Source organism: Drosophila pseudoobscura, chromosome X, assembly GCF_009870125.1.
Source record: "Drosophila pseudoobscura strain MV-25-SWS-2005 chromosome X, UCI_Dpse_MV25, whole genome shotgun sequence".
Taxonomy (NCBI): Eukaryota; Metazoa; Arthropoda; class Insecta; order Diptera; family Drosophilidae; genus Drosophila; species Drosophila pseudoobscura.
Genome location: NC_046683.1, coordinates 19,463,872 through 19,489,294, shown reverse-complemented (window position 1 = coordinate 19,489,294; position 25,423 = coordinate 19,463,872). Strand labels below are relative to the sequence as shown.

The 25,423-nt window shown below is 42.5% G+C and overlaps 4 protein-coding genes across 6 annotated transcripts; all 4 read right to left on the bottom strand.

Moving 5' to 3' along the window:
• Positions 1-3,237: 3,237 nt before the first annotated feature.
• LOC26532315 (transcription factor Ouib-like) lies at positions 3,238-20,004 on the bottom strand. 2 transcript variants are annotated; one of them, XM_033383562.1, is made up of 5 exons: positions 19,814-20,004; positions 19,545-19,754; positions 3,656-4,026; positions 3,450-3,584; positions 3,242-3,397 (listed from the first exon to the last, which is right to left on the bottom strand). In XM_033383562.1, the coding sequence occupies exons 1-5, from the start codon at positions 19,931-19,933 to the stop codon at positions 3,280-3,282; spliced, it is 954 nt and encodes a 317-aa protein (XP_033239453.1). In that variant the 5' UTR covers positions 19,934-20,004; the 3' UTR covers positions 3,242-3,279. The 2 variants fall into 2 exon arrangements, with proteins under 2 accessions (XP_033239454.1, XP_033239453.1); XM_033383563.1 differs by lacking the exons at positions 19,545-19,754; positions 19,814-20,004 and adding an exon at positions 4,296-4,454 and having other exon boundaries at positions 3,238-3,397; positions 3,656-4,236.
• On the bottom strand, positions 7,408-10,307 carry LOC6901963 (zinc finger protein 443-like). Of its 2 annotated transcripts, XM_033383560.1 has the most exons (4): positions 10,116-10,304; positions 9,476-10,056; positions 9,270-9,404; positions 9,064-9,217 (listed from the first exon to the last, which is right to left on the bottom strand). In XM_033383560.1, the coding sequence occupies exons 1-4, from the start codon at positions 10,233-10,235 to the stop codon at positions 9,100-9,102; spliced, it is 954 nt and encodes a 317-aa protein (XP_033239451.1). In that variant the 5' UTR covers positions 10,236-10,304; the 3' UTR covers positions 9,064-9,099. The 2 variants fall into 2 exon arrangements, with proteins under 2 accessions (XP_033239452.1, XP_033239451.1); XM_033383561.1 differs by lacking the exons at positions 9,064-9,217; positions 9,270-9,404 and adding an exon at positions 7,408-7,753 and having other exon boundaries at positions 9,807-10,056; positions 10,116-10,307.
• On the bottom strand, positions 14,857-16,175 carry LOC117184743 (zinc finger protein 443-like). The gene is made up of 4 exons (XM_033383564.1): positions 15,980-16,175; positions 15,340-15,920; positions 15,134-15,268; positions 14,857-15,081 (listed from the first exon to the last, which is right to left on the bottom strand). Exons 1-4 carry the CDS (start codon positions 16,094-16,096, stop codon positions 14,964-14,966), a joined length of 951 nt encoding a protein of 316 aa, XP_033239455.1. The 5' UTR covers positions 16,097-16,175; the 3' UTR covers positions 14,857-14,963.
• A 3,080-nt stretch (positions 20,005-23,084) lies between the features above and the next one.
• On the bottom strand, positions 23,085-23,834 carry LOC6901964 (uncharacterized). Its single transcript, XM_015185546.2, has 2 exons — positions 23,651-23,834; positions 23,085-23,591 (listed from the first exon to the last, which is right to left on the bottom strand). Exons 1-2 carry the CDS (start codon positions 23,768-23,770, stop codon positions 23,322-23,324), a joined length of 390 nt encoding a protein of 129 aa, XP_015041032.2. The 5' UTR covers positions 23,771-23,834; the 3' UTR covers positions 23,085-23,321.
• Between the last annotated feature and the right edge of the window lie 1,589 nt (positions 23,835-25,423).

The following is a 25,423-nucleotide window of genomic DNA, read 5'->3' as shown; positions in this document are numbered from 1 at the left end:
CCAAGGCACGGAACACCTCTTACAGAGGGCATTATTAACTTGCAACACATGCATATGCACATACAGATATAGCATATTTATTTTACTGAATTATTTCAGCTAAAAGAATCACGCCTGAAGGTGGTCTGGCTAGTCTTTCGTGTTTCCATACGTGCACTCTATATAATTTAGAAGTACAAGTAATTACGAGTCACAGCGGGACGCTATGTACAATACCTGGTAATCAGTCAGTATATGTATACTGAGGGCCTGACAATGAGTATATGTATACATTCCTACATATGTACATATGTATGTATGTATATACAGAAAGGTAATCTTATGATTTATTAACTTACACAATATATTTTATACGTAATCCCACGTAAATGCCGATATTTGTTTCGTAGTCGATGACTCACTCTATCTCCCTCTCTCTCTCTCCCTCTGGCTTTTCCTTTCGCAGTTTGCAAAGGGCCAAATTGATTAGTGGGTTAATGCGGGAAGGGGGGTTGATTGTGGTAGGACAAGGACAAAGCAGACTCTACTTCTTGCATTTGTCATCAGACATTTGTCGCAAATGCATTACCTTGCATGTTGCTCCGGGCAAAATGCGATTCAATTAGCCTATTCCAATTATGGAAGGACCCTTCCAAATAGACACCTATATCAATTCATCAGAATGCCTTTTAGACAAACGAAAACTCCAGAAACCATTGATCTGATGATACCTGATAACCAATAAGTGGAAGTCACATGTTCTAGACGACCAGTCTAGTCGAATCCCATCTACTTGAACTTTCAACACAGCTGCGAAAAGCTGCTCTCACTATCAATCAGTCATTTTTGTCTCATAAAGGTGGATTATTTATGCTACAAAAAATAAATGGGGTACTCTTCAAGTGCATCCCGATAAAGATCATGCAGTTGCAGATCACGCTAGCCTTCGCTGGTTTATGGACCAATCTAATCTAAGTAGTAAGACGATTAGTCTTCAGGGTAGTGTTTCAATATTTAACTCAAAATGTTGTAGTGGATGCCCTAACCCGTTCCTTTTGCCAGAGAAGGATCTTCATTCGGAGGCCCTTTAGTTACGTCTTCTATGAGATAAAATAAACGCTTGTAATATACATATATCGATACGTATTTGAAAATATCAAGGTGCATATACATATATAATATTTCGTGCAGATTTTGTTAATGTCAGCTTGCTAAATTAAAGTTCTGCGCGAAATACAAAATGTAGATATCTTCATGAAATAAACATTACTTAAAAGGAAAATCTTTCAAAATTAGGCCTGCACAATTACACGCTGAAAAGTTTAACTTTATTCCGGAGCATATTTGCCTGTATAAAAAGTTTTTTTTGTAATTTAATAGGTAATCGAATCTAATAAAAAAAAATTAAATTTATATTATAAGCCTTTGTCTATTTTTGTATTTTTGTAAAATTATTGTTATTATTATTGTAAGAGATGGAGAGAGATAACTAACTAAGGTGGTTTAGAGCTGGCTGCAGGGCCTTGGCCTTGGGCTATGTTGTTGGACATTGCTATTGATGGTGGTGGTGTATTGACAAATGTTGTGAATTAACCTAATAATAACTAGTTGATCGAGTAGTTTATACATTTATTGGATACATGGTTTTGGCTATCTTATTTACGTACGATTTTTTGTATGTTGTTTGGGTTAAGGTTTTTAAGGAGATCTGTCGGGTGAGAGCTGGACATGAATTAAGTAGGTAGCGTTGTTATTTTGGCGAAAAGAGCAGGATGGTGGTTGGTTACGGTTAAGCTAATGTTGAATAAGCCGAAGTTAATTTTTAGCTGATCCAGCCTGCTAAACTTTTGGTGGCAGGAGCCAAAGTAATTTTTGTAAAATAGTCATCCACATTGGAAGTATTATCCAACAAATTAAATGTCTTTAAAGAATAACTATTTGTGGATTTTTTGTACATTAAATTTCCAATAGATACAATATATGGATGTACGGATGTAGTATTTGGATCTAACTTTTCCGTTATTTTCTCGAGATATTTTTTGTACCTGCTCTTTGAATATTCCTTTACCTACGGTTGAAAGGGCGTTTTGTGCTTCTAAAACCATTTGTCTTTTGAATCGATTTAACTGACGAAACGTCACACGAAAATCGGTCAATACATGATTTGGTTTGGCGGGTTTTTTTGGCCGTTTGTCTTGCGAGGTTGTCAATTAAGCGGTTCCGATTTTGAGAGCTCTTCAAAATTCTCCATCAGATGCGTATATTCATATTATCCAAGGCACTCAACAAATTCTTTGATTTTTGCCACCTTTTTTCGGCTCAGGCCCTACTGTCCTCCGACTCAATGACACACAAAATTAAACACCAAAAATATTTCTATTGCTATTTGTTGTTTGTTACTGAAGTCCTTGAATCGGAATTCAGAATATTTGGAATAAAAACGATTAATTTGTAAAAAAATAATTCCTACCAATTAAATATTTAAACCAGATTTAAGACTGTTCATATCCAGAGAAGAATGGAGATAAACCATTAAACACATGAATACACCCTGTACAAAAAGTCAACTTAAATTTAACACTTGATCAATATCTATTATCTAGTCTCTGTTCCTTTCCAGACAAGCGATCAATGGACCCAAATCACATTCAATTCATTTGCCATCTGTGCCTACACATGGCCTTGTAGATGCAGTGCCCCACTGCACAAGGGCTGTGCCGTGCCACCAAGTGTTCCACACCTCTGCTTGCCACGAGGTGCTTTTTCTGCTACGCTTGTAGAAGTCTTCTACCTCATCTGGATGGAATACGTCTTGGAGGAGAGGCAGAAGTCAATTTAAAAATTGGATGCTACGCTTTCTCGAAAGCCAGCTGGCTCTATGAGAAGATCAGGACTCACAATCGATCACCACTAGCATGGGGTCGTCCCAATACACCAAATCGTAGAAGCATCGACAGCTCGTGGGTCTATTGCGAGGCATTCCCAAGCTACCATCTACATAACGTCAGCGTATGTTCGCACTTCGGACAGCTCAAGTAACAGACCTCAAAGCTGTTCCTGTAGGGTCTTCAGCGAGGCCTTTATAAAAAGTCGCAGCTACAGATCTTGGGACAGGTAACTCCAGTGTCCTGCCCTTGCAGCGCGCGATCCCACCCAGCGAATCTGAGTCCCAACCACATGAATATGCAATTACTTACTCGTCCATAACGTTATTTATACAAAAGATTCATTAATAAAGGCACATTATAAGTAATGGTATCAAAAGCTTACTTCGCGAATGGATCAATGCATTCTTTGGAGTTAAAATGACATGCTCATTTGAGTGTGGTAAAGACTAATATGTCTCTTCAGCACAGTAGCAAGGGTGAAGGACATGTCACAAGTTGGGCAGACAAACGCCGCCTGCCTTGTATGGGTTCTGCAAGATACAACAAACTCAGTACTAGCCTCCAATCGTTTCGATCTCTTACCTCTCATGACGGATGGTGTTTCCCTTAGTTGAAAACGCTCGGTCACAGTATGAACACTTGCATGATGTCTCCGCCGTGTGCGATCGCATGTGGCAACTGAGCTCAAAGGGGCTTACAAAGGTTTGCTCGCAAAATCTAGAGGAAATCGTTGATCGATCATTATATGAAATTGAATAAACAGCATTCGAATTTCAGTTCATACGTACTTGCATTTGAGCTTATTCATTGTGCAGCTTCGTCGCTTGAGGATTTTCTTGGGCAAAGGATGGCGTTTGTCAGATTGAGCGGCATTTTTGGAGGTTAGACGAGAGGGTCGAGTAGAACTGGAGGTTGGAGTAGTGGATAGAGGGGATCTGGAGGTTGGAGTAGTGGATGGAGAGGATCTGAAGGTGGAGTTATCGGCCAATTGTTTTGGAGCTTTGATGATATTTTCAGTAATACTGCTCTTCTTCTTTTCGTGTCCCGAGTCCTTTTGCAGACTCGTAATCAGTGAATCAGCAACCTGCGCCGTCTCATAGGCGTCAGTCCCGTCGAAACCAGTTTTACCGCCTAGCTCATTTTCCAGACCACTCATCAGGGAGTCGGCATCCTGCGCTTTCACCTCTGAATTGGATGTTTCGCCAGGAGTTTCGTCGTCTGTTGGCAGATCGTTTTCTGGCAGTCCCGCGCGTTGTTGCAGCAAGTTCTCCTGAGTCTCGAGGAAGCGTGCTCGGAATATGTCTGCGCGATTAAGATATTCTACACAAGAAGCACATAAGCAGCTGGGTAGGCGCGGATCCTTTTTCAGCTGCGTTTCATATGGAAATCAGTGAAATCATATTTTGTTACTTATTAGATGCAACTTACCGAGTTGTTAGTCACCAAATTGAAGTTCAACAACAGTTTGGCGTTCTGCTTCTGGAACAGGTTCCTGCCCTTGGTGTTATACACGGCAGACCCACAAGCTCGGCATTGATTATTCATCCTTATATTTGGTGAACGTGCACTATTCAAACTTTAATACTAATTTGCTTATACGAACACACGTCTGTCTAACTTCAGGGTTGTTTGAGAAAAACATCGATAGCTGTATCGATAATATCGCCGCGCGAAACTGCACAATTATTTTGTAAATACAAATGGCATTTGCCGTCGCTCTCGCCATCGCCAAGATATGTGCAAATAGATTGCAAATTATAGGGAAATGGCGAGTCTCGATCATGCTCTCGTTGAATACGGACGCGTCCCAACATCGCTGTGAAAGACTGTGCAAAAGCAATAAAAACGGACAAGCCCACTACAGTGGCAACAATAAACAACAACTCTATCGTCTAACTTGTGCGAAAACTATTAGGCGCGCGACCCAAATCTACCTGTCACTAAAATGGAATAACGTTCATCAAAGTCCCTTGTCAAAGACTCTCGGAAGGTTCACAAAACAATGTCCAAAACCATGCCCACAGCCAACTGCTAACCCTCATGTTCCCTGGCAGGACAGCGGAGCTCCTGTAGCTGGAAGTATCCCAAAAAGAAAACCCCACTCAACTGAATGCAGTCCACCAAGTGGTCAAAACCCTACTTCTTCAAGTTACTTGTCCTCCTGCTACCTTATGGACAAGCTCTCAGTTCCGCTCTTTATTATCTAGTTTTGATCCAAAATACATTGCAGCTGGAACTGGGGGACTGGAATGCGAACCACCAATGGTGGGGAAACCCTCGCTCCTGCCCTAGAAGCCGCGAAATCACATATAACTAGCCCACAACTATATAATCTCAAGTGGAGCCAACATTCATGCCACTGGCAAGGCCCTAGTGCCCTGGATTTCGCTATCTACAAAGGCGTTCCCCATAGATTCCTGCACGCACAAGCGAACTTCGACCTTCCTTCCGATCACTTACCGCTTCTCATTGAAATGCGCTCAGCTCTCTCTGCAGAACCACCTTGTGCGTAGCAGGAGAAGATTAAGGAAAGCTTACATTAGAGCTCACGACCCAGACATTAAAGCTCAGATGCACAGAGCAAGCAGAAACTTTCAAAAGGCCCTCGCTGATCAAAACAGAGCCGTTACAACCGAAAGTGGCCAGGTCAATCTCTGGAAACTCTTCTCTCCCGTGGCATCAAGAGGCAGCCACTGTGCAGCTTTCCTATAAGAAACGACAACGGTACCTGGGTTAAGTCTGACTTGGAAAAAGCAGAAGCGTTCGCTAGAAATATGGAGACTAGATTCACTCCAGCCGATCACACGCGAGCAGTCTCCTGGTACTCAGAAGCGCCCCTACAGATGTCGATACCAACCCTGCCAGTTTCGCCCGCTGAAGCGGAAATAAAAGCCCTTCTGAACAATAAAGCTCCTGGGCACGACTTAATAGATACCCGCATCGCAAAACTGCTTCCACGCGAGGGAATTATGTATCTAGTTGGACTTTACAATGGAAGTGTGCACTGATTGTGATGATACTAAAGGCAGGTAAACCAACGTCAGCCCTGGAGTCATACAGACCAATAAGCCTACTGCCAGTTTTCTCAAAGATATTCGAAAGAGTGGTGGCAGAAAGCTGCGTCAAGGAAGCTATGCCACCACACCAATTCGGTTTCAGAAGACAGCACGTGACCCCGGAACAAGTTCACAGAGTGGCCCAACACATACTCCACGGTTATGAAACTAAGCAATATTGTTCAGGGGTGTTTCTCGACGTAAAACAAGCTTTTGACAAAGTCTGGCACAAGGGACTTTTATACAAACTAAAGATTCTACTACCCGCCCCACAGTATTCAGTCATAAAATCATTTCTTCGAGAAAGAACGTTTATTGTCACAAGCTGGAGTTCCGCAAGGCAGCGTTCTTGGGCCAATCCTGTACACATTATTTACATGTGACATGCCGTTACCTCACGACAACCCAAGCAACTTCCTGGTCGCCACTTACGGTGATGATACTGCTATTCTCTGCTACCTCGGTGTCCACTTTGATAAAAGCCTTACCTGGGGACCACACAGCAGAGCTACAGTCATCAAATGTCAAAACAAACTTAAAAAGTTGCACTGGCTCATCAACTCAAAAAGTAAGCTTCCCCTACGCAATAAAGTCTTGTTGTACAAGGCAATGATAATCCCTATACGGACATACGCCATTCAAGTCTGGGGATGTGCACTGAAGACGCATCTGAATAAAATCAGAGTCATGCAAGCTAAGGCTCTAAGGGCGATGACAGGTGCCCCGTGGTTTGTTCGGACCGCAATGCTTGAAAAAAGATCTCCTCATCCCAAAAGTTGGCGATCAAATTAACCATCACAGCAGCCGATACAACGACAGGCTCATTAACCATCCAAATGAAGCAGCTAGAGGATTACTGCACCCACAAATCCCACGTAGGGTTTCAATATTTAACTCAAAATGTTGTAGTGGATGCCCTAACCCGTTCCTTTTGCCAGAGAAGGATCTTCATTCGGAGGCCCTTTAGTTACGTCTTCTATGAGATAAAATAAACGCTTGTAATATACATATATCGATACGTATTTGAAAATATCAAGGTGCATATACATATATAATATTTCGTGCAGATTTTGTTAATGTCAGCTTGCTAAATTAAAGTTCTGCGCGAAATACAAAATGTAGATATCTTCATGAAATAAACATTACTTAAAAGGAAAATCTTTCAAAATTAGGCCTGCACAATTACACGCTGAAAAGTTTAACTTTATTCCGGAGCATATTTGCCTGTATAAAAAGTTTTTTTTGTAATTTAATAGGTAATCGAATCTAATAAAAAAAAATTAAATTTATATTATAAGCCTTTGTCTATTTTTGTATTTTTGTAAAATTATTGTTATTATTATTGTAAGAGATGGAGAGAGATAACTAACTAAGGTGGTTTAGAGCTGGCTGCAGGGCCTTGGCCTTGGGCTATGTTGTTGGACATTGCTATTGATGGTGGTGGTGTATTGACAAATGTTGTGAATTAACCTAATAATAACTAGTTGATCGAGTAGTTTATACATTTATTGGATACATGGTTTTGGCTATCTTATTTACGTACGATTTTTTGTATGTTGTTTGGGTTAAGGTTTTTAAGGAGATCTGTCGGGTGAGAGCTGGACATGAATTAAGTAGGTAGCGTTGTTATTTTGGCGAAAAGAGCAGGATGGTGGTTGGTTACGGTTAAGCTAATGTTGAATAAGCCGAAGTTAATTTTTAGCTGATCCAGCCTGCTAAACTTTTGGTGGCAGGAGCCAAAGTAATTTTTGTAAAATAGTCATCCACATTGGAAGTATTATCCAACAAATTAAATGTCTTTAAAGAATAACTATTTGTGGATTTTTTGTACATTAAATTTCCAATAGATAAAATATATGGATGTACGGATGTAGTATATGGATCTAACTTTTCCGTTATTTTCTCGAGATATTTTTTGTACCTGCTCTTTGAATATTCCTTTACCTACGGTTGAAAGGGCGTTTTGTGCTTCTAAAACCATTTGTCTTTTGAATCGATTTAACTGACGAAACGTCACACGAAAATCGGTCAATACATGATTTGGTTTGGCGGGTTTTTTTGGCCGTTTGTCTTGCGAGGTTGTCAATTAAGCGGTTCCGATTTTGAGAGCTCTTCAAAATTCTCCATCAGATGCGTATATTCATATTATCCAAGGCACTCAACAAATTCTTTGATTTTTGCCACCTTTTTTCGGCTCAGGCCCTACTGTCCTCCGACTCAATGACACACAAAATTAAACACCAAAAATATTTCTATTGCTATTTGTTGTTTGTTACTGAAGTCCTTGAATCGGAATTCAGAATATTTGGAATAAAAACGATTAATTTGTAAAAAAATAATTCCTACCAATTAAATATTTAAACCAGATTTAAGACTGTTCATATCCAGAGAAGAATGGAGATAAACCATTAAACACATGAATACACCCTGTACAAAAAGTCAACTTAAATTTAACACTTGATCAATATCTATTATCTAGTCTCTGTTCCTTTCCAGACAAGCGATCAATGGACCCAAATCACATTCAATTCATTTGCCATCTGTGCCTACACATGGCCTTGTAGATGCAGTGCCCCACTGCACAAGGGCTGTGCCGTGCCACCAAGTGTTCCACACCTCTGCTTGCCACGAGGTGCTTTTTCTGCTACGCTTGTAGAAGTCTTCTACCTCATCTGGATGGAATACGTCTTGGAGGAGAGGCAGAAGTCAATTTAAAAATTGGATGCTACGCTTTCTCGAAAGCCAGCTGGCTCTATGAGAAGATCAGGACTCACAATCGATCACCACTAGCATGGGGTCGTCCCAATACACCAAATCGTAGAAGCATCGACAGCTCGTGGGTCTATTGCGAGGCATTCCCAAGCTACCATCTACATAACGTCAGCGTATGTTCGCACTTCGGACAGCTCAAGTAACAGACCTCAAAGCTGTTCCTGTAGGGTCTTCAGCGAGGCCTTTATAAAAAGTCGCAGCTACAGATCTTGGGACAGGTAACTCCAGTGTCCTGCCCTTGCAGCGCGCGATCCCACCCAGCGAATCTGAGTCCCAACCACATGAATATGCAATTACTTACTCGTCCATAACGTTATTTATACAAAAGATTCATTAATAAAGGCACATTATAAGTAATGGTATCAAAAGCTTACTTCGCGAATGGATCAATGCATTCTTTGGAGTTAAAATGACATGCTCATTTGAGTGTGGTAAAGACTAATATGTCTCTTCAGCACAGTAGCAAGGGTGAAGGACATGTCACAAGTTGGGCAGACAAACGCCGCCTGCCTTGTATGGGTTCTGCAAGATACAACAAACTCAGTACTAGCCTCCAATCGTTTCGATCTCTTACCTCTCATGACGGATGGTGTTTCCCTTAGTTGAAAACGCTCGGTCACAGTATGAACACTTGCATGATGTCTCCGCCGTGTGCGATCGCATGTGGCAACTGAGCTCAAAGGGGCTTACAAAGGTTTGCTCGCAAAATCTAGAGGAAATCGTTGATCGATCATTATATGAAATTGAATAAACAGCATTCGAATTTCAGTTCATACGTACTTGCATTTGAGCTTATTCATTGTGCAGCTTCGTCGCTTGAGGATTTTCTTGGGCAAAGGATGGCGTTTGTCAGATTGAGCGGCATTTTTGGAGGTTAGACGAGAGGGTCGAGTAGAACTGGAGGTTGGAGTAGTGGATAGAGGGGATCTGGAGGTTGGAGTAGTGGATGGAGAGGATCTGAAGGTGGAGTTATCGGCCAATTGTTTTGGAGCTTTGATGATATTTTCGGTAATACTGCTCTTCTTCTTTTCGTGTCCCGAGTCCTTTTGCAGACTCGTAATCAGTGAATCAGCAACCTGCGCCGTCTCATAGGCGTCAGTCCCGTCGAAACCAGTTTTACCGCCTAGCTCATTTTCCAGACCACTCATCAGGGAGTCGGCATCCTGCGCTTTCACCTCTGAATTGGATGTTTCGCCAGGAGTTTCGTCGTCTGTTGGCAGATCGTTTTCTGGCAGTCCCGCGCGTTGTTGCAGCAAGTTCTCCTGAGTCTCGAGGGCGCGTGCTCGGAATATGACTGCGCGATTCAGAGATTCTGCACAAGATGCACATATGCAGCTGGGTACGCGCGGATCCTTTTTCAGCTGCGTTTCATATGGAAATCAGTGAAATCATATTTTGTTACTTATTAGATGCAACTTACCGCTAGGTTGTTCGTCACCAAATTGAAGTTCAACAACAGTTTGGCGTTCTTCTTCTGGAACAGGTTCCTGCCTTTGGTGTTATACATGGCAGACCCACAAGCTCGGCATTGATTATTCATCCTTATATTTGGTGAACGTGCACTATTCAAAGTTTAATACTAATTTGCTTATACGAACAGACGGCTGCCTAACTTCAGGGTTGATTGAGAAAAACATCGATAGCTGTATCGATAATATCGCCGCGCGAAACTGCACAATTATTTTGTAAATACAAATGGCATTTGCCGTCGCTCTCGCCATCGCCAAGATATGTGCAAATAGATTGCAAATTATAGGGAAATGGCGAGTCTCGATCATGCTCTCGTTGAATACGGACGCGTCCCAACATCGCTGTGAAAGACTGTGCAAAAGCAATAAAAACGGACAAGCCCACTACAGTGGCAACAATAAACAACAACTCTATCGTCTAACTTGTGCGAAAACTGTTAGACGCGCGACCCAAATCTACCTGTCACTAAAATGGAATAACGTTCATCAAAGTCCCTTGTTAAAGACTCTCGGAAGGTTCACAAAACAATGTCCAAAACCATGCCCACAGCCAACTGCTAACCCTCATGTTCCCTGGCAGGACAGCGGAGCTCCTGTAGCTGGAAGTATCCCAAAAAGAAAACCCCACTCAACTGAATGCAGTCCACCAAGTGGTCAAAACCCTACTTCTTCAAGTTACTTGTCCTCCTGCTACCTTATGGACAAGCTCTCAGTTCCGCTCTTTATTATCTAGTTTTGATCCAAAATACATTGCAGCTGGAACTGGGGGACTGGAATGCGAACCACCAATGGTGGGGAAACCCTCGCTCCTGCCCTAGAAGCCGCGAAATCACATATAACTAGCCCACAACTATATAATCTCAAGTGGAGCCAACATTCATGCCACTGGCAAGGCCCTAGTGCCCTGGATTTCGCTATCCACAAAGGCGTTCCCCATAGATTCCTGCACGTACAAGCGAACTTCGACCTTCCTTCCGATCACTTACCGCTTCTCATTGAAATGCGCTCATCCCCTGTCGACTCATCCAGGAAGCAGCTCTCTCTGCAGAACCACCTTGTGCGTAGCAGGAGAAGATTAAGGAAAGCTTACATTAGAGCTCACGACCCAGACATTAAAGCTCAGATGCACAGAGCAAGCAGAAACTTTCAAAAGGCCCTCGCTGATCAAAACAGAGCCGTTACAACCGAAAGTGGCCAGGTCAATCTCTGGAAACTCTTCTCTCCCGTGGCATCAAGAGGCAGCCACTGTGCAGCTTTCCTATAAGAAACGACAACGGTACCTGGGTTAAGTCTGACTTGGAAAAAGCAGAAGCGTTCGCTAGAAATACGGAGACTAGATTCACTCCAGCCGATGTAGCACCTCAGGATCACACGCGAGCAGTCTCCTGGTACTCAGAAGCGCCCCTACAGATGTCGATACCAACCCTGCCAGTTTCGCCCGCTGAAGCGGAAATAAAAGCCCTTCTGAACAATAAAGCTCCTGGGCACGACTTAATAGATACCCGCATCGCAAAACTGCTTCCACGCGAGGGAATTATGTATCTAGTTGGACTTTACAATGGAAGTGTGCACTGATTGTGATGATACTAAAGGCAGGTAAACCATCGTCAGCCCTGGAGTCATACAGACCAATAAGCCTACTGCCAGTTTTCTCAAAGATATTCGAAAGAGTGGTGGCAGAAAGCTGCGTCAAGGAAGCTATGCCACCACACCAATTCGGTTTCAGAAGACAGCACGTGACCCCGGAACAAGTTCACAGAGTGGCCCAACACATACTCCACGGTTATGAAACTAAGCAATATTGTTCAGGGGTGTTTCTCGACGTAAAACAAGCTTTTGACAAAGTCTGGCACAAGGGACTTTTATACAAACTAAAGATTCTACTACCCGCCCCACAGTATTCAGTCATAAAATCATTTCTTCGAGAAAGAACGTTTATTGTCACAAGCTGGAGTTCCGCAAGGCAGCGTTCTTGGGCCAATCCTGTACACATTATTTACATGTGACATGCCGTTACCTCACGACAACCCAAGCAACTTCCTGGTCGCCACTTACGGTGATGATACTGCTATTCTCTGCTACCTCGGTGTCCACTTTGATAAAAGCCTTACCTGGGGACCACACAGCAGAGCTACAGTCATCAAATGTCAAAACAAACTTAAAAAGTTGCACTGGCTCATCAACTCAAAAAGTAAGCTTCCCCTACGCAATAAAGTCTTGTTGTACAAGGCAATGATAATCCCTATACGGACATACGCCATTCAAGTCTGGGGATGTGCACTGAAGACGCATCTGAATAAAATCAGAGTCATACAAGCTAAGGCTCTAAGGGCGATGACAGGTGCCCCGTGGTTTGTTCGGACCGCAATGCTTGAAAAAAGATCTCCTCATCCCAAAAGTTGGCGATCAAATTAACCATCACAGCAGCCGATACAACGACAGGCTCATTAACCATCCAAATGAAGCAGCTAGAGGATTACTGCACCCACAAATCCCACGTAGGGTTTCAATATTTAACTCAAAATGTTGTAGTGGATGCCCTAACCCGTTCCTTTTGCCAGAGAAGGATCTTCATTCGGAGGCCCTTTAGTTACGTCTTCTATGAGATAAAATAAACGCTTGTAATATACATATATCGATACGTATTTGAAAATATCAAGGTGCATATACATATATAATATTTCGTGCAGATTTTGTTAATGTCAGCTTGCTAAATTAAAGTTCTGCGCGAAATACAAAATGTAGATATCTTCATGAAATAAACATTACTTAAAAGGAAAATCTTTCAAAATTAGGCCTGCACAATTACACGCTGAAAAGTTTAACTTTATTCCGGAGCATATTTGCCTGTATAAAAAGTTTTTTTTGTAATTTAATAGGTAATCGAATCTAATAAAAAAAAATTAAATTTATATTATAAGCCTTTGTCTATTTTTGTATTTTTGTAAAATTATTGTTATTATTATTGTAAGAGATGGAGAGAGATAACTAACTAAGGTGGTTTAGAGCTGGCTGCAGGGCCTTGGCCTTGGGCTATGTTGTTGGACATTGCTATTGATGGTGGTGGTGTATTGACAAATGTTGTGAATTAACCTAATAATAATTAGTTGATCGAGTAGTTTATACATTTATTGGATACATGGTTTTGGCTATCTTATTTACGTACGATTTTTTGTATGTTGTTTGGGTTAAGGTTTTTAAGGAGATCTGTCGGGTGAGAGCTGGACATGAATTAAGTAGGTAGCGTTGTTATTTTGGCGAAAAGAGCAGGATGGTGGTTGGTTACGGTTAAGCTAATGTTGAATAAGCCGAAGTTAATTTTTAGCTGATCCAGCCTGCTAAACTTTTGGTGGCAGGAGCCAAAGTAATTTTTGTAAAATAGTCATCCACATTGGAAGTATTATCCAACAAATTAAATGTCTTTAAAGAATAACTATTTGTGGATTTTTTGTACATTAAATTTCCAATAGATACAATATATGGATGTACGGATGTAGTATATGGATCTAACTTTTCCGTTATTTTCTCGAGATATTTTTTGTACCTGCTCTTTGAATATTCCTTTACCTACGGTTGAAAGGGCGTTTTGTGCTTCTAAAACCATTTGTCTTTTGAATCGATTTAACTGACGAAACGTCACACGAAAATCGGTCAATACATGATTTGGTTTGGCGGGTTTTTTTGGCCGTTTGTCTTGCGAGGTTGTCAATTAAGCGGTTCCGATTTTGAGAGCTCTTCAAAATTCTCCATCAGATGTGTATATTCATATTATCCAAGGCACTCAACAAATTCTTTGATTTTTGCCACCTTTTTTCGGCTCAGGCCCTACTGTCCTCCGACTCAATGACACACAAAATTAAACACCAAAAATATTTCTATTGCTATTTGTTGTTTGTTACTGAAGTCCTTGAATCGGAATTCAGAATATTTGGAATAAAAACGATTAATTTGTAAAAAAATAATTCCTACCAATTAAATATTTAAACCAGATTTAAGACTGTTCATATCCAGAGAAGAATGGAGATAAACCATTAAACACATGAATACACCCTGTACAAAAAGTCAACTTAAATTTAACACTTGATCAATATCTATTATCTAGTCTCTGTTCCTTTCCAGACAAGCGATCAATGGACCCAAATCACATTCAATTCATTTGCCATCTGTGCCTACACATGGCCTTGTAGATGCAGTGCCCCACTGCACAAGGGCTGTGCCGTGCCACCAAGTGTTCCACACCTCTGCTTGCCACGAGGTGCTTTTTCTGCTACGCTTGTAGAAGTCTTCTACCTCATCTGGATGGAATACGTCTTGGAGGAGAGGCAGAAGTCAATTTAAAAATTGGATGCTACGCTTTCTCGAAAGCCAGCTGGCTCTATGAGAAGATCAGGACTCACAATCGATCACCACTAGCATGGGGTCGTCCCAATACACCAAATCGTAGAAGCATCGACAGCTCGTGGGTCTATTGCGAGGCATTCCCAAGCTACCATCTACATAACGTCAGCGTATGTTCGCACTTCGGACAGCTCAAGTAACAGACCTCAAAGCTGTTCCTGTAGGGTCTTCAGCGAGGCCTTTATAAAAAGTCGCAGCTACAGATCTTGGGACAGGTAACTCCAGTGTCCTGCCCTTGCAGCGCGCGATCCCACCCAGCGAATCTGAGTCCCAACCACATGAATATGCAATTACTTACTCGTCCATAACGTTATTTATACAAAAGATTCATTAATAAAGGCACATTATAAGTAATGGTATCAGAAGCTTACTTCGCGAATGGATCAATGCATTCTTTGGAGTTAAAATGACATGCTCATTTGAGTGTGGTAAAGACTAATATGTCTCTTCAGCACAGTAGCAAGGGTGAAGGACATGTCACAAGTTGGGCAGACAAACGCCGCCTGCCTTGTATGGGTTCTGCAAGATACAACAAACTCAGTACTAGCCTCCAATCGTTTCGATCTCTTACCTCTCATGACGGATGGTGTTTCCCTTAGTTGAAAACGCTCGGTCACAGTATGAACACTTGCATGATGTCTCCGCCGTGTGCGATCGCATGTGGCAACTGAGCTCAAAGGGGCTTACAAAGGTTTGCTCGCAAAATCTAGAGGAAATCGTTGATCGATCATTATATGAAATTGAATAAACAGCATTCGAATTTCAGTTCATACGTACTTGCATTTGAGCTTATTCATTGTGCAGCTTCGTCGCTTGAGGATTTTCTTGGGCAAAGGATGGCGTTTGTCAGATTGAGCGGCATTTTTGGAGGTTAGACGAGAGGGTCGAGTAGAACTGGAGGTTGGAGTAGTGGATAGAGGGGATCTGGAGGTTGGAGTAGTGGATGGAGAGGATCTGAAGGTGGAGTTATCGGCCAATTGTTTTGGAGCTTTGATGATATTTTCGGTAATACTGCTCTTCTTCTTTTCGTGTCCCGAGTCCTTTTGCAGACTCGTAATCAGTGAATCAGCAACCTGCGCCGTCTCATAGGCGTCAGTCCCGTCGAAACCAGTTTTACCGCCTAGCTCATTTTCCAGACCACTCATCAGGGAGTCGGCATCCTGCGCTTTCACCTCTGAATTGGATGTTTCGCCAGGAGTTTCGTCGTCTGTTGGCAGATCGTTTTCTGGCAGTCCCGCGCGTTGTTGCAGCAAGTTCTCCTGAGTCTCGAGGAAGCGTGCTCGGAATATGTCTGCGCGATTAAGATATTCTACACAAGAAGCACATAAGCAGCTGGGTAGGCGCGGATCCTTTTTCAGCTGCGTTTCATATGGAAATCAGTGAAATCATATTTTGTTACTTATTAGATGCAACTTACCGAGTTGTTAGTCACCAAATTGAAGTTCAACAACAGTTTGGCGTTCTGCTTCTGGAACAGGTTCCTGTCTTTGGTGTTATACACGGCAGACCCACAAGCTCGGCATTGATTATTCATCCTTATATTTGGTGAACGTGCACTATTCAAAGTTTAATACTAATTTGCTTATACGAACACACGGCTGTCTAACTTCAGGGTTGATTGAGAAAAACATCGATAGCTGTATCGATAATATCGCCGCGCGAAACTGCACAATTATTTTGTAAATACAAATGGCATTTGCCGTCGCTCTCGCCATCGCCAAGATACATATGTGCAAATAGATTGCAAATTATAGGGAAATGGCGAGTCTCGATCATGCTCTCGTTGAATACGGACGCGTCCCAACATCGCTGTGAAAGACTGTGCAAAAGCAATAAAAACGGACAAGCCCACTACAGTGGCAACAATAAACAACAACTCTATCGTCTAACTTGTGCGAAAACTATTAGGCGCGCGACCCAAATCTACCTGTCACTAAAATGGAATAACGTTCATCAAAGTCCCTTGTCAAAGACTCTCGGAAGGTTCACAAAACAATGTCCAAAACCATGCCCACAGCCAACTGCTAACCCTCATGTTCCCTGGCAGGACAGCGGAGCTCCTGTAGCTGGAAGTATCCCAAAAAGAAAACCCCACTCAACTGAATGCAGTCCACCAAGTGGTCAAAACCCTACTTCTTCAAGTTACTTGTCCTCCTGCTACCTTATGGACAAGCTCTCAGTTCCGCTCTTTATTATCTAGTTTTGATCCAAAATACATTGCAGCTGGAACTGGGGGACTGGAATGCGAACCACCAATGGTGGGGAAACCCTCGCTCCTGCCCTAGAAGCCGCGAAATCACATATAACTAGCCCACAACTATATAATCTCAAGTGGAGCCAACATTCATGCCACTGGCAAGGCCCTAGTGCCCTGGATTTCGCTATCTACAAAGGCGTTCCCCATAGATTCCTGCACGCACAAGCGAACTTCGACCTTCCTTCCGATCACTTACCGCTTCTCATTGAAATGCGCTCAGCTCTCTCTGCAGAACCACCTTGTGCGTAGCAGGAGAAGATTAAGGAAAGCTTACATTAGAGCTCACGACCCAGACATTAAAGCTCAGATGCACAGAGCAAGCAGAAACTTTCAAAAGGCCCTCGCTGATCAAAACAGAGCCGTTACAACCGAAAGTGGCCAGGTCAATCTCTGGAAACTCTTCTCTCCCGTGGCATCAAGAGGCAGCCACTGTGCAGCTTTCCTATAAGAAACGACAACGGTACCTGGGTTAAGTCTGACTTGGAAAAAGCAGAAGCGTTCGCTAGAAATATGGAGACTAGATTCACTCCAGCCGATCACACGCGAGCAGTCTCCTGGTACTCAGAAGCGCCCCTACAGATGTCGATACCAACCCTGCCAGTTTCGCCCGCTGAAGCGGAAATAAAAGCCCTTCTGAACAATAAAGCTCCTGGGCACGACTTAATAGATACCCGCATCGCAAAACTGCTTCCACGCGAGGGAATTATGTATCTAGTTGGACTTTACAATGGAAGTGTGCACTGATTGTGATGATACTAAAGGCAGGTAAACCAACGTCAGCCCTGGAGTCATACAGACCAATAAGCCTACTGCCAGTTTTCTCAAAGATATTCGAAAGAGTGGTGGCAGAAAGCTGCGTCAAGGAAGCTATGCCACCACACCAATTCGGTTTCAGAAGACAGCACGTGACCCCGGAACAAGTTCACAGAGTGGCCCAACACATACTCCACGGTTATGAAACTAAGCAATATTGTTCAGGGGTGTTTCTCGACGTAAAACAAGCTTTTGACAAAGTCTGGCACAAGGGACTTTTATACAAACTAAAGATTCTACTACCCGCCCCACAGTATTCAGTCATAAAATCATTTCTTCGAGAAAGAACGTTTATTGTCACAAGCTGGAGTTCCGCAAGGCAGCGTTCTTGGGCCAATCCTGTACACATTATTTACATGTGACATGCCGTTACCTCACGACAACCCAAGCAACTTCCTGGTCGCCACTTACGGTGATGATACTGCTATTCTCTGCTACCTCGGTGTCCACTTTGATAAAAGCCTGACCTGGGGACCACACAGCAGAGCTACAGTCATCAAATGTCAAAACAAACTTAAAAAGTTGCACTGGCTCATCAACTCAAAAAGTAAGCTTCCCCTACGCAATAAAGTCTTGTTGTACAAGGCAATGATAATCCCTATACGGACATACGCCATTCAAGTCTGGGGATGTGCACTGAAGACGCATCTGAATAAAATCAGAGTCATGCAAGCTAAGGCTCTAAGGGCGATGACAGGTGCCCCGTGGTTTGTTCGGACCGCAATGCTTGAAAAAAGATCTCCTCATCCCAAAAGTTGGCGATCAAATTAACCATCACAGCAGCCGATACAACGACAGGCTCATTAACCATCCAAATGAAGCAGCTAGAGGATTACTGCACCCACAAATCCCACGTAGGGTTTCAATATTTAACTCAAAATGTTGTAGTGGATGCCCTAACCCGTTCCTTTTGCCAGAGAAGGATCTTCATTCGGAGGCCCTTTAGTTACGTCTTCTATGAGATAAAATAAACGCTTGTAATATACATATATCGATACGTATTTGAAAATATCAAGGTGCATATACATATATAATATTTCGTGCAGATTTTGTTAATGTCAGCTTGCTAAATTAAAGTTCTGCGCGAAATACAAAATGTAGATATCTTCATGAAATAAACATTACTTAAAAGGAAAATCTTTCAAAATTAGGCCTGCACAATTACACGCTGAAAAGTTTAACTTTATTCCGGAGCATATTTGCCTGTATAAAAAGTTTTTTTGTAATTTAATAGGTAATCGAATCTAATAAAAAAAAAAATTTAATTTATATTATAAACCTTTGTCTATTTTTGTATTTTTGTAAAATTATTGTTATTATTATTGTAAGAGATGGAGAGAGATAACTAACTAAGGTGGTTTAGAGCTGGCTGCAGGGCCTTGGCCTTGGGCTATGTTGTTGGACATTGCTATTGATGGTGGTGGTGTATTGACAAATGTTGTGAATTAACCTAATAATAACTAGTTGATTGAGTAGTTTATACATTTATTGGATACATGGCTTTGGCTATCTTATTATGCATTATTGTATTTAAAGGGGCTTTTAGAGTTTGTGGTACATGTTGGATATCTTAAGGAAGAGTACGATTTTTTGTATGTTGTTTGGGTTAAGGTTTTTAAGGAGATCTGTCGGGCTGAGAGCTGGACATGAATTAAGTAGGTAGCGTTGTTATTTTGGCGAAAAGAGCAGGATGGTGGTTGGTTACGGTTAAGCTAATGTTGAATAAGCCGAAGTTAATTTTTAGCTGATCCAGCCTGCTAAACTTTTGGTGGCAGGAGCCAAAGTAATTTTTGTAAAATAGTCATCCACATTGGAAGTATTATCCAACAAATTAAATGTCTTTAAAGAATAACTATTTGTGGATTTTTTGTACAGTTTTACCGCCTAGCTCATTTTCCAGACTACTAATCAGGGAGTCGGCATCCTGCGCTTTCACCTCTGAATTGGATGTTTCGCCAGGAGTTTCGTCGTCTGTTGGCAGATCGTTTTCTGGCAGTCCCGCGCGTTGTTGCAGAAAGTTCTCCTGAGTCTCGAGGGCGCGTGCTCGGAATATGACTGCGCGATTCAGAGATTCTGCACAAGATGCACATATGCAGCTGGGTACGCGCGGATCCTTTTTCAGCTGCGTTTCATATGGAAATCAGTGAAATCATATTTTGTTACTTATTAGATGCAACTTACCGCTAGGTTGTTCGTCACCAAATTGAAGTTCAACAACAGTTTGGCGTTCTTCTTCTGGAACAGGTTCCTGCCTTTGGTGTTATACATGGCAGACCCACAAGCTCGGCATTGATTATTCATCCTTATATTTGGTGAACGTGCACTATTCAAAGTTTAATACTAATTTGCTTATACGAACAGACGGCTGCCTAACTTCAGGGTTGATTGAGAAAAACATCGATAGCTGTATCGATAATATCGCCGCGCGAAACTGCACAATTATTTTGTAAATACAAATGGCATTTGCCGTCGCTCTCGCCATCGCCAAGATACATATGTGCAAATAGATTGCAAATTATAGGGAAATGGCGAGTCTCGATCATGCTCTCGTTGAATACGGACGCGTCCCAACATCGCTGTGAAAGACTGTGCAAAAGCAATAAAAACGGACAAGCCCACTACAGTGGCAACAATAAACAACAACTCTATCGTCTAACTTGTGCGAAAACTATTAGGCGCGCGACCCAAATCTACCTGTCACTAAAATGGAATAACGTTCATCAAAGTCCCTTGTCAAAGACTCTCGGAAGGTTCACAAAACAATGTCCAAAACCATGCCCACAGCCAACTGCTAACCCTCATGTTCCCTGGCAGGACAGCGGAGCTCCTGTAGCTGGAAGTATCCCAAAAAGAAAACCCCACTCAACTGAATGCAGTCCACCAAGTGGTCAAAACCCTACTTCTTCAAGTTACTTGTCCTCCTGCTACCTTATGGACAAGCTCTCAGTTCCGCTCTTTATTATCTAGTTTTGATCCAAAATACATTGCAGCTGGAACTGGGGGACTGGAATGCGAACCACCAATGGTAGGGAAACCCTCGCTCCTGCCCTAGAAGCCGCGAAATCACATATAACTAGCCCACAACTATATAATCTCAAGTGGAGCCAACATTCATGCCACTGGCAAGGCCCTAGTGCCCTGGATTTCGCTATCTACAAAGGCGTTCCCCATAGATTCCTGCACGCACAAGCGAACTTCGACCTTCCTTCCGATCACTTACCGCTTCTCATTGAAATGCGCTCAGCTCTCTCTGCAGAACCACCTTGTGCGTAGCAGGAGAAGATTAAGGAAAGCTTACATTAGAGCTCACGACCCAGACATTAAAGCTCAGATGCACAGAGCAAGCAGAAACTTTCAAAAGGCCCTCGCTGATCAAAACAGAGCCGTTACAACCGAAAGTGGCCAGGTCAATCTCTGGAAACTCTTCTCTCCCGTGGCATCAAGAGGCAGCCACTGTGCAGCTTTCCTATAAGAAACGACAACGGTACCTGGGTTAAGTCTGACTTGGAAAAAGCAGAAGCGTTCGCTAGAAATATGGAGACTAGATTCACTCCAGCCGATCACACGCGAGCAGTCTCCTGGTACTCAGAAGCGCCCCTACAGATGTCGATACCAACCCTGCCAGTTTCGCCCGCTGAAGCGGAAATAAAAGCCCTTCTGAACAATAAAGCTCCTGGGCACGACTTAATAGATACCCGCATCGCAAAACTGCTTCCACGCGAGGGAATTATGTATCTAGTTGGACTTTACAATGGAAGTGTGCACTGATTGTGATGATACTAAAGGCAGGTAAACCAACGTCAGCCCTGGAGTCATACAGACCAATAAGCCTACTGCCAGTTTTCTCAAAGATATTCGAAAGAGTGGTGGCAGAAAGCTGCGTCAAGGAAGCTATGCCACCACACCAATTCGGTTTCAGAAGACAGCACGTGACCCCGGAACAAGTTCACAGAGTGGCCCAACACATACTCCACGGTTATGAAACTAAGCAATATTGTTCAGGGGTGTTTCTCGACGTAAAACAAGCTTTTGACAAAGTCTGGCACAAGGGACTTTTATACAAACTAAAGATTCTACTACCCGCCCCACAGTATTCAGTCATAAAATCATTTCTTCGAGAAAGAACGTTTATTGTCACAAGCTGGAGTTCCGCAAGGCAGCGTTCTTGGGCCAATCCTGTACACATTATTTACATGTGACATGCCGTTACCTCACGACAACCCAAGCAACTTCCTGGTCGCCACTTACGGTGATGATACTGCTATTCTCTGCTACCTCGGTGTCCACTTTGATAAAAGCCTGACCTGGGGACCACACAGCAGAGCTACAGTCATCAAATGTCAAAACAAACTTAAAAAGTTGCACTGGCTCATCAACTCAAAAAGTAAGCTTCCCCTACGCAATAAAGTCTTGTTGTACAAGGCAATGATAATCCCTATACGGACATACGCCATTCAAGTCTGGGGATGTGCACTGAAGACGCATCTGAATAAAATCAGAGTCATGCAAGCTAAGGCTCTAAGGGCGATGACAGGTGCCCCGTGGTTTGTTCGGACCGCAATGCTTGAAAAAAGATCTCCTCATCCCAAAAGTTGGCGATCAAATTAACCATCACAGCAGCCGATACAACGACAGGCTCATTAACCATCCAAATGAAGCAGCTAGAGGATTACTGCACCCACAAATCCCACGTAGGGTTTCAATATTTAACTCAAAATGTTGTAGTGGATGCCCTAACCCGTTCCTTTTGCCAGAGAAGGATCTTCATTCGGAGGCCCTTTAGTTACGTCTTCTATGAGATAAAATAAACGCTTGTAATATACATATATCGATACGTATTTGAAAATATCAAGGTGCATATACATATATAATATTTCGTGCAGATTTTGTTAATGTCAGCTTGCTAAATTAAAGTTCTGCGCGAAATACAAAATGTAGATATCTTCATGAAATAAACATTACTTAAAAGGAAAATCTTTCAAAATTAGGCCTGCACAATTACACGCTGAAAAGTTTAACTTTATTCCGGAGCATATTTGCCTGTATAAAAAGTTTTTTTGTAATTTAATAGGTAATCGAATCTAATAAAAAAAAAAATTTAATTTATATTATAAACCTTTGTCTATTTTTGTATTTTTGTAAAATTATTGTTATTATTATTGTAAGAGATGGAGAGAGATAACTAACTAAGGTGGTTTAGAGCTGGCTGCAGGGCCTTGGCCTTGGGCTATGTTGTTGGACATTGCTATTGATGGTGGTGGTGTATTGACAAATGTTGTGAATTAACCTAATAATAACTAGTTGATTGAGTAGTTTATACATTTATTGGATACATGGCTTTGGCTATCTTATTATGCATTATTGTATTTAAAGGGGCTTTTAGAGTTTGTGGTACATGTTGGATATCTTAAGGAAGAGTACGATTTTTTGTATGTTGTTTGGGTTAAGGTTTTTAAGGAGATCTGTCGGGCTGAGAGCTGGACATGAATTAAGTAGGTAGCGTTGTTATTTTGGCGAAAAGAGCAGGATGGTGGTTGGTTACGGTTAAGCTAATGTTGAATAAGCCGAAGTTAATTTTTAGCTGATCCAGCCTGCTAAACTTTTGGTGGCAGGAGCCAAAGTAATTTTTGTAAAATAGTCATCCACATTGGAAGTATTATCCAACAAATTAAATGTCTTTAAAGAATAACTATTTGTGGATTTTTTGTACAGTTTTACCGCCTAGCTCATTTTCCAGACTACTAATCAGGGAGTCGGCATCCTGCGCTTTCACCTCTGAATTGGATGTTTCGCCAGGAGTTTCGTCGTCTGTTGGCAGATCGTTTTCTGGCAGTCCCGCGCGTTGTTGCAGAAAGTTCTCCTGAGTCTCGAGGGCGCGTGCTCGGAATATGACTGCGCGATTCAGAGATTCTGCACAAGATGCACATATGCAGCTGGGTACGCGCGGATCCTTTTTCAGCTGCGTTTCATATGGAAATCAGTGAAATCATATTTTGTTACTTATTAGATGCAACTTACCGCTAGGTTGTTCGTCACCAAATTGAAGTTCAACAACAGTTTGGCGTTCTTCTTCTGGAACAGGTTCCTGCCTTTGGTGTTATACATGGCAGACCCACAAGCTCGGCATTGATTATTCATCCTTATATTTGGTGAACGTGCACTATTCAAAGTTTAATACTAATTTGCTTATACGAACAGACGGCTGCCTAACTTCAGGGTTGATTGAGAAAAACATCGATAGCTGTATCGATAATATCGCCGCGCGAAACTGCACAATTATTTTGTAAATACAAATGGCATTTGCCGTCGCTCTCGCCATCGCCAAGATACATATGTGCAAATAGATTGCAAATTATAGGGAAATGGCGAGTCTCGATCATGCTCTCGTTGAATACGGACGCGTCCCAACATCGCTGTGAAAGACTGTGCAAAAGCAATAAAAACGGACAAGCCCACTACAGTGGCAACAATAAACAACAACTCTATCGTCTAACTTGTGCGAAAACTATTAGGCGCGCGACCCAAATCTACCTGTCACTAAAATGGAATAACGTTCATCAAAGTCCCTTGTCAAAGACTCTCGGAAGGTTCACAAAACAATGTCCAAAACCATGCCCACAGCCAACTGCTAACCCTCATGTTCCCTGGCAGGACAGCGGAGCTCCTGTAGCTGGAAGTATCCCAAAAAGAAAACCCCACTCAACTGAATGCAGTCCACCAAGTGGTCAAAACCCTACTTCTTCAAGTTACTTGTCCTCCTGCTACCTTATGGACAAGCTCTCAGTTCCGCTCTTTATTATCTAGTTTTGATCCAAAATACATTGCAGCTGGAACTGGGGGACTGGAATGCGAACCACCAATGGTAGGGAAACCCTCGCTCCTGCCCTAGAAGCCGCGAAATCACATATAACTAGCCCACAACTATATAATCTCAAGTGGAGCCAACATTCATGCCACTGGCAAGGCCCTAGTGCCCTGGATTTCGCTATCTACAAAGGCGTTCCCCATAGATTCCTGCACGCACAAGCGAACTTCGACCTTCCTTCCGATCACTTACCGCTTCTCATTGAAATGCGCTCAGCTCTCTCTGCAGAACCACCTTGTGCGTAGCAGGAGAAGATTAAGGAAAGCTTACATTAGAGCTCACGACCCAGACATTAAAGCTCAGATGCACAGAGCAAGCAGAAACTTTCAAAAGGCCCTCGCTGATCAAAACAGAGCCGTTACAACCGAAAGTGGCCAGGTCAATCTCTGGAAACTCTTCTCTCCCGTGGCATCAAGAGGCAGCCACTGTGCAGCTTTCCTATAAGAAACGACAACGGTACCTGGGTTAAGTCTGACTTGGAAAAAGCAGAAGCGTTCGCTAGAAATATGGAGACTAGATTCACTCCAGCCGATCACACGCGAGCAGTCTCCTGGTACTCAGAAGCGCCCCTACAGATGTCGATACCAACCCTGCCAGTTTCGCCCGCTGAAGCGGAAATAAAAGCCCTTCTGAACAATAAAGCTCCTGGGCACGACTTAATAGATACCCGCATCGCAAAACTGCTTCCACGCGAGGGAATTATGTATCTAGTTGGACTTTACAATGGAAGTGTGCACTGATTGTGATGATACTAAAGGCAGGTAAACCAACGTCAGCCCTGGAGTCATACAGACCAATAAGCCTACTGCCAGTTTTCTCAAAGATATTCGAAAGAGTGGTGGCAGAAAGCTGCGTCAAGGAAGCTATGCCACCACACCAATTCGGTTTCAGAAGACAGCACGTGACCCCGGAACAAGTTCACAGAG